The sequence below is a fragment of the Chiloscyllium punctatum genome, chromosome 15 (genome assembly GCF_047496795.1).
Source record: "Chiloscyllium punctatum isolate Juve2018m chromosome 15, sChiPun1.3, whole genome shotgun sequence".
Classification (NCBI taxonomy): domain Eukaryota; kingdom Metazoa; phylum Chordata; class Chondrichthyes; order Orectolobiformes; family Hemiscylliidae; genus Chiloscyllium; species Chiloscyllium punctatum.
This window is the reverse complement of record NC_092753.1, coordinates 403,592-421,232: the sequence shown is the minus strand read 5'-3', so window position 1 is coordinate 421,232 and position 17,641 is coordinate 403,592. Positions and strand designations below refer to the sequence as shown.

The following is a 17,641-nucleotide window of genomic DNA, read 5'->3' as shown; positions in this document are numbered from 1 at the left end:
AGGCGTCTGGTGGTGAGGGAGCGGCGGTGAAGGAGGCCCAGGACCTCCATGTCCTCGGCAGAGTGGGAGGGGGAGTTGAAATGTTGGGCCACGGGGCGGTTTGGTTGATTGGTGCGGGTGTCTCGGAGATGTTCCCTAAAGCGCTCTGCTAGGAGGCGCCCAGTCTCCCCAATGTAGAGGAGACCACATCGGGAGCAACGGATACAATAAATGATATTGGTGGATGTGCAGGTGAAAATTTGATGGATGTGGAAGGTTCCTTTAGGGCCTTGGATAGAGGTGAGGGAGGAGGTGTGGGCACAGGTTTTACAGTTCCTGCGGTGGCAGGGGAAAGTGCCAGAATGGGAGGGTGGGTCGTAGGGGGGTGTGGACCTGATCAGGTAGTCACGGAGGGAACGGTCTTTGCGGAAGGCGGAAAGGGGTGGGGAGGGAAATATATCCCTGGTGGTGGGGTCTTTTTGGAGGTGGCGGAAATGTCGGTGGATGATTTGGTTGATGCGAAGGTTTGTAGGGTGGAAGGTGAGCACCAGGGGCGTTCTGTCCTTGTTACGGTTGGAGGGGTGGGGTCTGAGGGCGGAGGTGCAGGATGTGGACGAGATGCGTTGGAGGGCATCTTTAACACGTGGGAAGGGAAATTGCGGTCTCTAAAGAAGGAGGCCATCTGGTGTGTCCTATGGTGGAACTGGTCCTCCTGGGAGCAGATACAGCGGAGGCGGAGAAATTGGGAATACGGGATGGCATTTTTGCAAGAGATAGGGTGGGAAGAGGTGTAATCCAGGTAGCTATGGGAGTCGGTGGGTTTGTTCAAACTTTCAGCTCAGTTACTGTCTCCTTGACTTGTCCGACCTGCCTATCTTCTTTTCCACCTATCCACTCCACCCTCTCCTCCTTGACCTATCACCTTCATCTCCTCCCCCACTCACCCATTGTACTCTATGCTACTCTCTCCCCACCCCCACCCTCCTCTAGTTTATCTCTCCATGCTTCAGGCTCACTGCCTTTATTCCTGATGAAGGGCTTTTGCCCGAAACGTCGATTTTGCTGCTCGTTGGATGCTGCCTGAACTGCTGTGCTCTTCCAGCACCACTAATCCAGGATTTCATTGATACTCAGTTCCAATGGATGTTAACTGTGATCGCTAATTACTATAAATTTGTTGGTGCTCAAAAGGCAAAGAGTCCATTTTTGTTCTGAGAAGCTAATACAAATTCTGTCCTTTTTAATCTATTTTTGCTCATGCTAAATGAAAGTGAATGGTTTGAACCATTTGCAAAACTTTCCTGTATGTGATGGTTGCACATTGAACAATAGAGAGACTTTTGGGCTACACTGGGCATTGGGAAAATTACTACCCAAACCTTTCTCATTGCTCATTGGGGAGGTGATGGCAGAGTGCCATTATCACTGGATCTGTTAATCCACAGACCCGAGTAAGGGGCTGGGGACCTCAGCTTGAATCCTGCCACATGATGGAATCTGAGTTCAATAAAAATCTGCAATTAAATGTCGAACAATGACTGTGAACCCATTGCAAATTGTTGGGGAAAACCCCATTTGATTCACTCATGTCATTTCGGGAAGGTAACTGTATCCTTGCCTGGTCTGGCCTACATGTGGATGTATATATGAATAGGAAGAGTTTAGAGGGATATGGGCCAAATGCTGGCAAACATGACGAGATTAATTTAGGATAGCCAGTCAGCATAGATGAGTTGGACTAAAGGATCTGTTTCCTTGCTGTACATCTCTATGAATCTATGACTCTATGACATGTGACTCCAGACCCATAGCAATATATGGTTGACTCTTAACTGCTGTCTGTGATGGGCAATAAATGCTGGGCAAACCAGCAATGCCCTCACCCCATGAATGACTAAACAAAAAGTGCAGTGAACGGAGGCAATCTGGACACCATCATTCATTTCTAAATATTTCTAAAAGCCCTGAAATTTTGTTTTGTTGTTTTCTTTTTCATATCCAGGCAATTTCTAATCCAATCTGCTATCCTTTTCTTCTTCAATGTGTTGAATGTGTTACTTTGTCAAAGATTTTCTGAGATGTGATATAATCTCCTCAATGCGCTTTATCTGGTTTGCTAAGCATAATGTTCCAAGCTGTACGTACCTTGGAACATCAAATAACTTTGAGAGTAAACGAAAGAATTTGTATTTATATAACACATTACATTGTCTCAGGACTTTCCAGAACTCTTTATGGCCAATAATGTACTTTTGATGTGCAGTCACTGTTATAAGGAAATACAGCAGCCAATTTCATCTCACCAAGAACATTCTGTTTAATATAATTCATGGGAATAATATAAAATTACCGTTCATTCTCCTGAAGAACAAAGGAAGATAAAAGTTTGATGTTGCCTACATTCTCTTATGGTGTATTCCTTCCCGACTATACTCATCAGAATACATGTAGGCCTTGGGAACATCCCTAATAATATTAGTATATATTTGTATAAAATTGCTTTGACCATTAATTTACAATGGTCAATCTAAATATTTTCACAAACAAATCAGACAACATGATATTCAAAAATTCTCCCACATACCATGCTTGTTTTGATATAATAGCTTTAAATTCAAATATTTAGATTTGCCTACCATAGTATGTTGTGCAATGATTTAATTGCATGAAGAAAACATTTGTATGTACTCAGCAATGAAAACAAATGGATGCTTTACATAGTACTGAAGAAATTCAGTCAGCTGAAATTGCAATCAGCTTTGTACAAACTTCAAAGTGTTAGATCCTGGTTCTTTAAATTATCTATTGGCGATTCCATATGTTAACAAGGCGTACATTCTTTGCTTGAAATAATAACCACTTTGAGGGAGGCAACGCATTAAATTTAGTCAAAAGCTTCACAATCCACCGAGAAGCATGAAATAAAAATGAAAACAATGATTATTTGAAACAAATGAATATATTACTCCCTGCAACACATACCTCCCTTTTAGGTAATGTACTCAGTTTTGCTGCAATTAAATGGTCGGCAAATTGCACCAGATTATGACACTGAGGCTGTCAGATATAGACTGAATTAGTTACAGCTGATTTTGAGAAAGAATTTGAAGGATTTATCTGATTTATTAGTCACTTACTCGATGATCAAAGAGAAGGCAAGATAAAAGCTCTCTTTGACAGGAAATGTATTTTAACAGTTTAACAGCAAGCTGCAAATTGTCAGATAATCCCGATCTCCTTTTATTTGAAATGTGGAGATCACTGGTAAGGCCAATATTGATTGCTCATCCCCCATTAGCCTTGGCTTTTCTTAAACTGCTGCTTTCAGGGCTTTCAGAAATATTTAGTCCATTTGTTGAAGGCATATGGACAATGTCGTAAGGGAAGGAACTGTGAGATTTTAACTAAATAATGAAAAAGAAAAATGATAAATTTCCAAATTGGGATGATGGGTTGCTTCAATAGTGTCATAGATGGGCTGTTGTTCATGCACCTGAGGCTCCTATCCTCCTAGATGTTACAGCTCTGGGAAGTGCAGCCAAGCAAGCCTTGAAGTTGGCTGCTTAAGCTGATGGATAGGATACAACCAAGAGGGATGTTTTGTTCTGGGTGATATTGAGAGTTGTTGCCCCTGCCAGTGCCATTGCAATAATTTGCCACTGCAGTGTCCCTTGCTTTACATAATGTGAAAATTTCCTGTCCTTCTTCGAAATAGTGCCGGCTGACCTTCTGCATCCATCTTGAGAGAGCAGATGGGGTCTAACATCCGATCCAAAAGACATTATACTGTAACTCAACATCAAGAGCAGCTACAACCAATCTCTATCCCTGCACTCTCGGTGTTTTCCAAATTGAAACAACTAAGAACCCAGAATATCAGCTAGGGTGAATAGTACAGCCTTATTGTAGATAAAACTCCAATGCTGCTGGAGATACTCCAGCATTTAGACAAAAGAAAAATTCCTAAGATGTTATGTGTTTTGGAATTTAATGATATGTATATCAGTGAAAGATGCTTTCATACATGAGATGCAATTTACACGTATTTCACAATTTAAGAAATGTATTTGTGATGTACAGTAAGAGTTAACTTGATCTCAATGTATTTATGAATCCTCAACTGGAATTGATTTGCTCTTAAAATTATGCAAGAGTTGCCTGTGCTGATTTTCAATATGGCAGCCAGTTTATTTGTGTTTACAGCAAACTGTAAAGCTCCCACCTACATTGAATCAACATATAATAGCAATAGATTGACAATAATGGAAGACAGCCTGAAAGTAGAAATAAACTTAAATTGAGCGATGCAAGTCCACATGCACTTAAATATATTTGAAATAGGTGTTATTTAAGGAAAGGGCATATGTTTTCAAAAATGTATATCATCTGACACCCCCATTGTGCTTCCCTTCAGCAGGGCAGCATGGTGGCTCAGTGGTTAGTACTACAGCCTCAAAGCGCCAGGGACCCGGGTTCGATTCCAGCCTCAGGTGACTGTCTGTGTGGAGTTTGCACATTCTCCTCCTGTCTGTGTGGGTTTCCACCCAGTTCTCTGGTTTCCTCCCACAGCCCAACGATGTGCAGATCGGGTAGATTGGCCATGCTAAGTTGCCCATAGAGTTGGGTGCGTTAGTCAGAGGGAAATGAGTCTGGGTGGGTTACTCTTCGGAGGGTCGGTGTGGACTTATTGGGCCAAAGGGCCTGTTTCCACATTGTAGGGAATCTATCTATCTCAGCAGGATTCAGATAAGAGAAGAAACCCAATCATCCAAACCATGAGGAATATGCTGGTCTTAACTGATACATGTGAAGTGTGATGTTCAACCAACAGATTCAGGTTATGTGATGTCAGTGCTTTGCATCAAGCTTCCTATGAAACTATATTTTAATCACAGAATCACTGAATTATTACAATGTAGGATGAGGCCATTCCACCCATCATCACTGGACTGCTCTTTGAATGAGTAAGTGTCATTTTCCTTCCTTACCTGTGTAGTTTTGCAGATTGCTTTTTTCAGATAATAGTCTAATTAATTCCTTTAGAATGTTTTGATTGAATCTCCCTCTACCACTATCTCAGGATGTGCATTCCAACTGTTAACTGTTACATGACTTTTTTTTTCAGGTAGCGAGCCTCTTATGCTTTTATTCTTTGCCCTCTTCTTGTTGATTCTTTCATGAGTGAGAACTCCTCCCACATGATTTAGAAAATCTCTATCCTGCTTTAGAGGGGGTGCAGCAAAGGTTTACCAGATTGATTCCTGAGATGGTAGGACTGATGCATGAGAAGGGATTGAGTCAGTTAGGATTGTATTCTCTGGGGTTTACAAGGATGGTGGGGGATCTCATAGAAACCTATACAATTCTAACAACACTAGCAGGATGGGGGAGTCCAGGACTAGGAGTTTTAGTTTAGAGATAAGGGGTAAACCTTTTAGGAATGAGAAGGGGATAATTTTTTTTCCACCCAGAGAACAGTGAGCCTGTGGACTTCAGTTTCACAGAATGTGGTTGAGGATTGAACTTTATATGTTTTCAAGAAGGAGGTAATATAGCCCTTGTAGTTAAAAAGGAATATGGGTGTGGAATTAAGATACTGAGCTCAATGATCAGCCATAATGATACTGAATGGCTGAGCAGGCTTGAGGGGTTAAATGGCCTTCTTCTGCTCCAATCTTCGATGCTTCTATGATCAAATCTCCTCCTCACGTTTTCTCTAAGGAACATTGTTCAAAATATCTCCAAACTATCTTAATAACTGAAGTTTCTCATCCTTAGAACTGTCCTTGTGAATCCATGTGAATGCCTTCACAATTTTCCTAATGTGTTACACCTAAAACTGGATGCACCAATGTCTTATACAAATTCAACACAATCTCCTTGTTCTTGTGCTCTGCGCTGCTATTAATAAAGCCTAGAATACTGCATGCAATGTTAACCAGTAGTCAACTTGTTTTAAAAACTCATGCAAATGTACAACCAGATTCCTGTGCACTTGTAATTCCTTTAAAATTATGCTTTATACTATCTGTCCATGTCCTCACTTTTGAAATAGATAACTTTACATTTCCCCCACTGAATGTCATTTACAACCTATCCATCCACTCAACCAACCTGTCATGTCCTTTGAGTCCTACACTAACCCCCTCACTGTTCACAATGCTTTAAAGTTTAATATAATCCATAAATTTTGAAACTGTATCCTGTACTCCAAGGTCTTGGTCATTAATATACATCAGGAAAGCAAAGGTCCCAATAGTCTGTTATACACATTCTCCAGCCCAAAAGCTGGACTTAACCATGACTCTTGGTTTCATTACTTTATCCGTGTTGCTCTTCCGTGAGCCATAACTTTACCCACAAGTCCATGAACACCATACTGTCCTTATTAATTTTCTCATCTTCAGAGAATCTCCAGCAAGTAAGTTAAGTATAATTTCCTCTCAATAATGCCATTCTGGCTTCCCTCAATTAATCACATTTGTGCAAATTACTATTGATTTTGTCCTGAATTTTCATGTCCAAAGGTTTGTCCACTAGCAAGGGTAAATGGACTAGCTCATAATCACACTTGTCCATATATTGGGGGGCAGCAGCAATATGTTTTGTGAACATAGCTATATACAGATGATGAGAGAAGTTATCTTATCTAGAGCTTGACATTCCCAGGCTCCAGGTCCATGTGCCATGGCACCACTTCAACATAGCTCCTTTCACGCATGCTTGATAGCTATTCTTGGAATAAAGGTATAAATCCCCTTACTCCACAAGACTTATAATTGCTAGGCTTGCCTTTACAGCCTTTTTGACAAAGGCTGTAATGTTTGCAACTCTCCAGTCCTTTGCAGCACCCCTCAGTCTGAGGTGGGGAAAATGATGACCAGTGTCTCTTCAATGTTTCCTGTCACTTTCCGCAGTATGCTTGGATGCATCTCATCTTGTGATCTGGTGCATTATCAACTTAGAGTACAGACAGCCTATTTAATACATCTCCCTTCAAAATTTAAATCTTTTCAATGGTTACATTATCTCCTGTTCCTCCATGGCCCAGGTAGCATCTGCTTGGGGAAAGACATTTAACACTTTAGCCATTCCCTCGCATGTCATGTGTAAGTCCCTTTTTATTTTCACAATTTGTCCTACTTGCACATGGAACAAACTTTACTATTTATTTGCCTACAGAAGACTCTGCTTTTCCTCTTTATATTTGCTGATAGTCTCTTGTCATACACAGTCTGTGTTTCTCTTGTTTATTTTTTAACTTCCTTCTTAACCTTCTATAGTCCTCCTGATCCTCAATTGTATTTTCTGCATGACAGCTGTCATACTTACAGTTTTTCTTCTTTACCTTACCTTCTATCTTATTTATCATCCAGAGACCGCTTGTATTGTTTGTCCGACTTTTCCCTTCCATGGGAATTTACATTGATTGTGCCTAAAATACATTTTGTTTGCAGCCAATCCATTGCTCAGCTACTGTTTGTCCTACCAATCACTTGACTTACAAATCAACCCAAATCCATTCTTACCCAATTGAATTTGGCTTTTCCTCAGTTAATCATTTTTACACTGGGTTGTTCTTCGTTCATAGTCACCCTGAATCTTATTGTACAATGGTCACTGGCCCCTAAATGTTCACCTACTGACACTTCATCCCCTTGGCTCAATTCATTCCCAAAAATCAGATCTGGCAGTGTCTTTTTTAGTTTTGGAGTGACAACATATTGCTGTGGAAAATGATCCCTAACATAATGTAGGAACTTTTGTCCCTCTCTTACCTTAGCTCTATTAGGTCACCACAAAGGTACTACCTTCACAGCCTTGCCCCTCATCTGAGGTGTGGTGACCCTCAGGTTAAATTCACCATCAGTCATCTGTGTCTAATGAATAAACAGCCCTATTATGCTCTGAAACAATAGCGACTCTATCTTTACCCAGTCTATATATCTTATACCAATAAAGTGTAGATAAAAACATTGGAATGTTAACTTGCAAAGTGCCCCATGGAGTTAAACTACAGTCAATGAGGCGTATACCCCAAGCAGTAGCCACTAGAGGTACTTTCATATTTTTTGCTTAATATACACTTAACTGTTGAGCCACATTCCTAACTTCAAAATCACACAGTCTTGTGTGTAATACTGTCAGGAGATTTTTCATAAATTCTGCATCCTTAATCAATAAATATGTTCAAAGCAACTGGCGTTTTGCCAAAAGGAAGTCACTTCTGATGCAGTTTGCTTGCCATAAGCTACGAGGTAAAATTGTAAATGCAGATAGATGCAAAAATGAAAAGTATTGTAAAAGCTGCAAACCTGAAATAAAAACCAAAAGTTCTGGAAACACTCAGCAGGTCAGATTTTCTGTCTCCATGAACAGTGCCTGGATTGCTGAGTGTTTCCACCACTTTCTGTTTCTATGCCAATAATTCAAACTGTCAGTACAGGCACAGTGCAAGATTCAGCTACTAAAGTCAGAAGTCTGCTGTGCACTGAATCTCAAAGTGAACATAATGTCAGGGGGCTTGTTGCATGCAAACTTAGATACATGTGCAGTGTTCTTTTCATTACAAATATTTGAATGGCATAGATGGCAATGACCTTTTCAAACACTGTGTTGAAAGCTACATTTATCATCTTCATGTCAGTAAATTTCTTAGTGTGCACTAAATTGAGATGGGACCCTCTGCCAAGAAAATTTCATGACTCTCTACATTTAATGCACTGAGGAATAAGATCAGCAACTTGAGATGCACTGCTTGTTTGACACAGATGTATCCTTTCAGACTGGTGTATAACTGTTGTTATTCACTGCGTAATCAAGGAATTTGTAGCCATGACATAAAGTGCCTTTGTGTTTTAGCATTTTAATGCGAAATGACATTAGAAAGTGCATGTTTTATACTGTATGCCAAAGGACTTTACTGATCATTATAGATACTGATGTTATGTTGACTCATGTTTTGACAGAAGATGAATTTACCAGAAGCTTGAAATACGCAGTTATATTTCTGTACCATCTCACATTCAAATCTTTATCAAATATTAAGTTCAGAGTAGACCACATAAATTAATCTGTTAAAATCTGACCATCTTGTTGAATTGCAACTACCTGAGAAAATAATAAAATGTCTGGTTTGACACTTTGTTTATTGGAACTGAACATGAATAACATTAGTGCCATTGAATGCATATAAAACAAACAAACATGATCATTATGATGATCAATGCAGGTTTGTCTACAAAGGAAAAATAAAGGCAAATGGGTAGATCTTGAACGTGTGCAGTGGTGTCAATGGGTAATAAGGAATGAATAACCTGTTTTATGTGTGCTCCATTACCTTCAATAGAAGTAAAAGTTCACTCCATGTTACCCATTTTACACACCTATATATGAAGTCAAGATCAACGCTTTAGTTATGAAATTTATTGGGAGCAATGTTGAGAAGACGACATTTATTACTCGTTATGAGCTGCCTTGTGAAGTTGTTGGTGATGGTCTTCCTCCTTGAACCAGCATAGCCCTTGTTCTTATGGGACGCTGTTAATGTTATTTTTACATTGTCAGGATTACAAACTCTAACCCATCTTTCTATATTCACTTCTTGAACCTTCTTTTGTGGGATTTTACAAGCTACTATTTATTTTCCTTTTCATATAAATGACTGTGTATCAATAATAGCACCAGGCTGTAAACTTCTTCATAAAAATGCTCTCTCCATAAGTATTTTTTCCAGCTTTTCTTTAACTATTGATTGTGTGGAAATTTGTGACTCTTTTTACTCTCTTACTCAGTAATTCAGAAAAAAAACACATTCATCTTATCCCAGCTATTCATAATATTGACTACCCTTAAACGATTCCCCTTATCAATTACAATGAGAAAAATAGTGTTCGCTCCTGAAGTCTCACTACATATCTGGAGCCCTGATGTGGGGGAGTCGGTGTTGGCTTAGGGTGGACAAAGGCAAAGGAGCGGCACTCCGAAAGCCAGTGGTTCCAATTGAACTTGTTGGACTATAACCTGGTGCTGTGTGACTTTTAACTTTATCTGGAGCTCAACCTGATCTTAATAACTCCATCCTGCACTGTTTCCATTGTCATATGTTCAAATTACGCCAACACTATCTCGAGTGGTAATACTGAACTTATATATTATACAAATTTATACAGCTTTTCCTAGACTACCACTAAATATCGTGTCACCAGCACACACTGTATATTGTAAGTAAGACATCGCCTCAGCACAAATCCTTGGAGGAACCACTTGCTTCACCTGGATCATACTGAGCCGAATGTCATTTCCGAAGAGACCGAACGCTGCATGGTTCAGTAATTGCATCAAAATAAGTAAACGGACAAGCTTGAGTCGCAGAGACCTGTTTGATTTGATGACGGGGTTATCATAAAGATGTGTGCAGGGACCTCACCAGCCACAGCATTACATTCAGATTGAGCCAGTTCAGGCTCACGCAGTGTACACTGGGCTGGTGTACTGCAGACCCCCCTGATTGGGGTATTTCCCTTTTGTTTGTTACCAACAGCGTTCCCACACGAGTACGGATTTTGGGAGGGACAGGTGTATCTCGCAAACCCGTTAAGTGTTGATTATAAAAGGGGGTTGGCAGGAAGGGGTCGAGAACCCGAAATGCTGGTTCATCCCTCAATGCAACAGAAGCGGTGACTTGCCCCAAATGCATCACGTGTACTACACAAGGTGCATGTTGTGGACTGCACTTGGACTCAACCTGTCTTCAATTTAAAATGAAAACGTGAAAAACAAAACCCACCGCTTTAGATTGTTGAGCAATGGGTCGGGCATTGAAGACGCTTCACTACTGACTGACTGAAGGACAGGGCGGGAAATTATATACTTGAGCTCAAAGTTAGAAATCAGGTTTGATCAAGGAGCGACACTCCGAAAGCTAGTGTGCTTCCAATTAAACCTGTTGGACTATAACCTGGTGTTGTGTGATTTTTAACTTTGAACATCTCAGTCCAACACCGGCATCTCCAAATCATGACACTTGAGCTCGTTTTACTTAAATTCCCCGCGTCGTTTTCGATCTAGAAAATTTCAGCTCCGTCCTCTCCGGGACTGAGCCACCTTGAAAGAGTTGGAAGTTAAAATGAGAAGAAAGTTTCCAGAGTGGTGCTGGAAAAGCACAGCAGGTCAGGCAGCATCTGAGGAGCAGGAAAATCGATGGGCAAAAGCCCTTCATCGTTGCCTGGTTAAAGTGAGAAGATGAGTTGGATGATGCTTTTGTTTCTATTATTTATTTATTTTTCTGATATTACTCCCCCCGGGGTACCTCGCTGTCAGTCGGGGCTGGGCTCATTAAGGGCAAACAGAGTACACAATGCAGACAAGATTCCTCAGTACAAAATACCTTCTTATCTCAACCCCTTTCCAAATTTTCCAGCACTCGGCTCAGAGTTCCTCTGACCTCCGTTCACCTTAATATTTTGTATCAACAAACAGCACCTGTTGGGAACTCTCAACACTGCAGTAGTTGCTACTTACTGATGGGGACGAGTAACCTTTCCGTTTTAATCTGTGCAGGAAGTAACATTTGCAGATAAAACTTTTTTTTTGTTTGGGCGACCCATTATGTAGGACCATGCACAAACACACACACACACAAATGACACTTTAAAGACCCGGGAGCTGGAGGGGGTAAAGGGGACTGGAGGGAATTTCCCAGCTAAAACACCTACCTGTCTGCACTCAGCGCTGTCAGGGTGAATACCGACACCCCTACCGAGGTGAGCTGGATGAAGGGGATCAGTTTGCAGCCCACCCGGCCGAATAGCCACTCAGTGGCCACGTACTTGCTGGCGTCGACGGGTGCGCAGGTCAGCAGCAGTAGCAGGTCTCCCAGCGCCAGGCTGGTGATGAAGATGTTCGGCACGTTCCTCATGGACTTCACGGTGCAGAAGATCTTGATGAGGGTCACATTGCCGACCAGCCCGATCACGATGAGGAGGCCGTAGACGGCGGGCACGGCATAAAGGAAGGGCAAACCCGAGCTATCGGGCTCAGCCTCCTGGCTGCTACCATTGAGGGACTGAGTCAACAACTCCCAGTCCAACTGCGGGAAGTTGTCTTCAGTCATGCTGCCATTGTGCCCGAACAGTTGGGAGAACGGACAGAAGTTTGCTCCTTCCTTCGCTTTTTATTGTCTCTCCCCACCTGCTTAGTGAGAGGAGTTTCCCTCTTTCAGCAGCTCCTCATGGGGAGTTCCGCACTTCTTTCTCTCGCCTGGTCTCCTCCCTTGTTTCTTTTTTCCAAATGTTTTGCTCTGATGTGTGTCTGTCAGATTGGTCGCGGCAAGATTTAAAGTGTGAGCTCTCGGGCCAGCCTTTACCGCACTGGCGTCACTTCTCTCCCCCGGAGTTGTCATTGAGAGAGCTCCAAATAAAAACACATCCTAGTACACGGAGCAAACAGCCACCTACTGGAGGAATTAAACTCCGCTGTGTGGAGGCGCCTCACACACACACACACACACACAGAGCCTGGGCTCTCGGGGCTGCCACAGGCAGGACATTGAAGAGTTTATTTTGCAAAATACGCCAATCAATAGCAAGAAGAAACCCATTCCAAATTGTTGGTCTCCACCACCAATCCTGCAATCTCCCGCTTAATGTTATTGCGCTGGGAATCCTGCTGTTTCTGTACCCTTCTCTGAAGAATTACTGATCTGGTATATCCACGCTGTTTGTTACATGTGGACTGAAGCGAGGGTCTTCGGGCAGGGGGCAGGTATCTGAATGTTTCATTTGAATGTGGGAAATCTCTCCCTGCTTTTTGCCCGCCCTAGTCTCTAAAAACTGCTTCAACCCCACAACCCTGTTGAGGTATCGTAGCTAATGTGATTGTGATCTCATTTTTTTTGACCCCCTTATCTTCATTCCAGTGTGAGCAGCCGTGTCTTCCACTGTCTAGATCCAGCTGCGGAATTCTGAACATAAACCTCCTCAGTTTTCTCTTTTTAAAAAGACAATCCTCAAATCTTACCTCTTTGACCAAACTGTGGTCCACCGGAACGATGTTAAACTTTATTTGATAACAGTCTGTCGAGTTACCTTGGGAGGTGTCAGTGTATTAGATTTGATATTATTTTTGACGGATGTAGAGATGCTTCAGAGAGAAGCTTGATTATCTCAGGCTGTAAGCTCTTCCGTTTATCCGACAAACCTATTGTGCCATATCCAATCAGAGGTGATGGCAAGTTGGTTTGGAGAGAGGAGGCTTAGATTTTTAGGGTTCCATTGCAGCCAATTCTAAACTGTAGCTTTGCCTCTAATGAGCAGTTGGCAGTAGGAATTTCTCTCTATGTCTGAATTGTGAGTCTTGAGGTATCTTCCATAGTGGACCCCTAAATAAAACACTATTGCTGCTGTAAATGAAGCCAGGAGTCGGGAAACCTGGGTTGGGGGGTCGGGTTCAAGGTCACTTTCAGGCTTTAGAACGCCAGCAGGAGGCGTTAGGAAGCTGGAGTTGACAGCTGGAAGGCCAGGATTCAGTATCATAGGCCAGATGGGAGTGGAGGGAGCAGAACTGTGTAAATGCCACTCAGATTGTTTACTGTCAGGTACAGCATGCTGGGTGTGCTCCTTCCCAGTACTTGGTCCTTCAATCAGATATAGAGGTCATCAGTGCGGTTTCCGATTATTCTCAGAACCATTACTGAGTTGGATTACACTTGGGGAAAATGGGTGGGGACGTCACTGGTTCATTAAGGAGCCTAACATCGACTGGTGAAGGCTGAGGATGCTACATCAGCAACATCGGCCACTTCCACTCTTTGACTTTGGGGAGATTTTGCCAATACTGGGACACTGATGCAGAGCCTCTCCAAGGATGAAGTGGTCTTGGCTCTCATGCTTTCTGCTGCAATGAGCTGCATTAAATTCAACCCTCATTATGCAATTCAGGAGTCTCTGGAAGATATAATCCGACTCAATAATTGTGTAAGGTAATGTTAAAGACTGGTATTTAGCAATGATTTTGGTAATAACTTGGCTTTTCTTGAGATTTTGATTTTCTACTCATATTCCAATTTTTCAATCTTTGATATATCGAATCTGAAGGGCTGATTCTATTAGTAATTCTAATATTGATAATTCTCCATGTTATTAGGAAGCAGTGATAGATCCTGACACAACATTGTTAGAAAAAAAATCTTATATACAACTGTGTATATACAACTGTGGATCGGGGATGAACTTACCACCTACTATGAATTTGATTGACCCGCATACTATTTTTTTTCTACCTCTTCACATGTGTATGTGCGTGTATGCGTGCTATGAGTGCGCGCATGTGGCGCTGCAGGAAGAGAAGACAAAGTTGAACAAAATAATGGGACTGATAATGCAAAGTTCATTCCACACTATTTGCATGTTGGACATCAGCTTGTGATATTATCCCTTACGTTACGTATGTAGATGTAATCAGCCTTTTCCTGGACCCCTTCTCCCCCCAACACATCTTAGAGAAATCGTTTGATTTGCGTCTTTCACTTCCTAATAATATGATGATGTGATCCTCCAACAGCTCAGTCTTCATTTACAATGGCTCCCGGCTTGTTAGATTCAAAGATAAGTCTGTAGTCATTTGCATGAGACAATGCCACTATGAGAGATACTTCTCTTACATGTTCCAGCTCCTTGCATTCTGTACAAGACATTTCAGCTTCTTGGCCAAATGCCTGATGAGAGCAAATTCCTGGGCAGCAATATTTGTTGCAATGTCATGTTATTTGATTGTCCAATGCAGTTGGTCCAAAAGCTATTGTAGATTACAATGCAATTTGGTTTCAAATCAGAGATATTATGCCTGACGCCAGGCACGAGCTGAGAAATATGACGAATTGGAGTTCTGCCACAAAGGCTCAGGAAGGACCATATTCTCACGATAGGCTGCAGTTTGTTTAAGCAGCTTTGGTGCACTCTGCAAATGCATGTTGTGGAATTCCTTGGAAAAAGCACCAAATAATGTCAACTGCTTGGCACACGCTTATATGTTTCCATCAGGTATTGATTTTCAGCTCCCACAATGAATTTGTAGGAAACCATCATCTAGCTATATGATGTTTTAGCTTTTTAAAGTGGGTTGCAGAATGTTGTCCTAGTATAAATCTTAAATAAAACTTAGCAACAATCTTTGAGATCTAATAATTATATTCCTCGCAATCTCAGTCCATTTCCTCTTTTATTTTCCATGTAGCAGTCATTTCTGTAAGTAAACTTAAAAATAAATTTCAAAAGCATGGTAGATTCGCATAATCTGTGACCAAGCATTATTTATCAAACAAAGTTGAAAATTAAAATCAAAGCTGGACTCAAACAAATGCATATTAAGTATTACATTATTCCTTTAGATGTTTCTTCATTTTGTAATATTCATCCTAGAGAGCATGGCATAAATATTGTCATATGCTTGTATAAGAAGTAAGCATCAGAAAAAGCTTATTATACCCAGCAAGCCCATCACCTATCAACAAAGTCTAATCTCATTTACCTGTGTTCTTGCTCAAGAAACACATTTCATTCTTCCTTGAACCCATTTATATATTCCTGAATGGCTTCCTACCAACCTATTTGTCACAGCTGATACCCTTTGGATGAAAGTATTTCTCTCAGATAACTTTTGCTAGCATTTAATGTCTGGTTCTCGATACCTATGGCTTTAATTGTACTTAATTTTATTGTAATCCATTTATAATCCAACGATTTAAATTAGACCGTGTCAATGTTTTATGTTATTTAACAAACTTAAACCTAATTTTTGCATAATATACCAAGACAACACAGTTTACTAATGTGAAGAATTATTTAAAGTATGGACCTGGAGCCTCCTGAGCATCATTTAACATTTTCAATGAGTTGTTAACAGTTCTGCAGGCAGAACTTCATGTAAATGCAATCTAAATCTTTTTGACTGACGTACTACGGCAGCTGACTCATCAATTATTGTTTCCTTGCATTATGCTGATGCTTTCACAGATTTATCTACAATTAATTTCGACATCTTGCCTAAGTGAGATATAAAAATTTGTCTTTTCAAGGTATGCTTTTATTCTCATGTCCAGACTAATTACTTTGCATTTTAAAACTGGGTGGTATTTGGAATTTATCAGCCAAAAGTTTTAAACTGTTACTCAATAATTTTCCTGGCTGAAAAATCTGTACCTGGACTTTATTTTGTTAAACATATCCAGATTTTTAACATTATATATTAGATCTGAAGATTTCCAGTGTTTATTTCTAGAAAACTTTGCTTGTGAACTATTTTAAACATCTGCAAAGTCCCAAGTTACCATTGACCTGCATTTGTCACTTATAAGCCAATTTACATACCAGTACCATTCTTTACATCCCACTTGGTAACTGCTACATTTTTACACTAGATTTTCTTAGGTTCAGCCTAATAGACCACTCCTGAAAAATAACCTCACATTCTCAAAATACACCTTCATTAATCCTGTTATCTAGAGAATCATAATGAGACCAAGGAGTCGCTATGGGAACCGTTCCATTGTACTCTGGTCTATTAGAATATATCAGATATAGCAATACAATCTCTGCAACTTCAGAAGATGGGTACACGTTCATTGGGCTACAGTGGGGAGGTGATGGCCCAGTGGTATTATTGCTGAACTGTTAATCCAGAGACCCCAGATAATGTTGCAGGGAGCTGGGTTCAAACCTCACCATGGCAAATGTTGGAAACTAAATTCAATAAAAATCTGATATAATTAGACTCTTAATTCCAATTGTCAGAAATTCCATTTTATTCACTAATGTCCTTTAGGGAAGGAAAATGTCATCCTGATCTGGCTTACATGTGACTCCAAATCCACAAGAATGTGATTGATGCTTAGCTGTTCCCTGGGGAATTAGGGATGGCAATAAATGCTGACCTAGCCAGTGATGCTCACATCATGTGAATGAATAAAAAAAACTTCATAAACCAATCTTTAAAAACAATCAGAGCCCCACTGATGTTGTCATGGGGTGAAAATGTTAGGTTTGTAATTCTGCAGATTTGATTTCAGCTTGTGGGTTCAGTCCTAGCCTTTGACACTGCCTGTTGTAAAGGACTCTTGTGGTACTGTGTTGTATGTCTAGGTCTGAGGCAGACATCCTGGGTTCAAGTCCCACGTGCTGTGAGGGTGTGCAATAACATTGTAAAGTAGGTGGATTAGGGGAAATAAATCATACAGGACAATAGTGATTGCAAGGGGCTAGATTAGAGTGGTGCTGGAAAAGCACAGCAGTTCAGGAAGCATCCAAGGAGCCAGTAAAATTGATGTTTCGGGCAAAAACCCTTCATCAGGAATACAGGCAGAGAGCCTGAAGGTTGGAGTGATTGCAAACTTTGCTTTTCTGAAGATAGCACTTGCTCTACACTAATGCCCTATAATTGATCCTTGATATTTAAGCAAATTTCATGTAGTGAACGACTACCTTGCATTTTCTAATAGTTCTGCAACTGGTCGTGGAATTGGATATATTGTTGAAGCTCATTGTCCACGCTTGTAGATATCAATCACCAAGGGTCATGGCATTGGAGGTGGTATAATGGGCAGGAAACAGTGAGTGGGGATAAGAGGTTCTTTTTCAGATTGGTGATCTGTGATCAGTGGTGTTCC

At 40.9% G+C, this 17,641-nt stretch overlaps 1 protein-coding gene across 1 annotated transcript in view; it reads right to left on the bottom strand.

Moving 5' to 3' along the window:
• Positions 1 to 12,530, bottom strand: part of LOC140485886 (gastrin-releasing peptide receptor-like) — a 56,750-nt gene extending 44,220 nt beyond the window's left edge. The window contains exon 1 of the mRNA XM_072584336.1: positions 11,697 to 12,530. Within this exon, the coding sequence (XP_072440437.1) occupies positions 11,697 to 12,094 (398 nt within the window). The 5' untranslated portion in view covers positions 12,095 to 12,530. The remainder of the gene's footprint in view (positions 1 to 11,696) is intronic.
• Between the last annotated feature and the right edge of the window lie 5,111 nt (positions 12,531 to 17,641).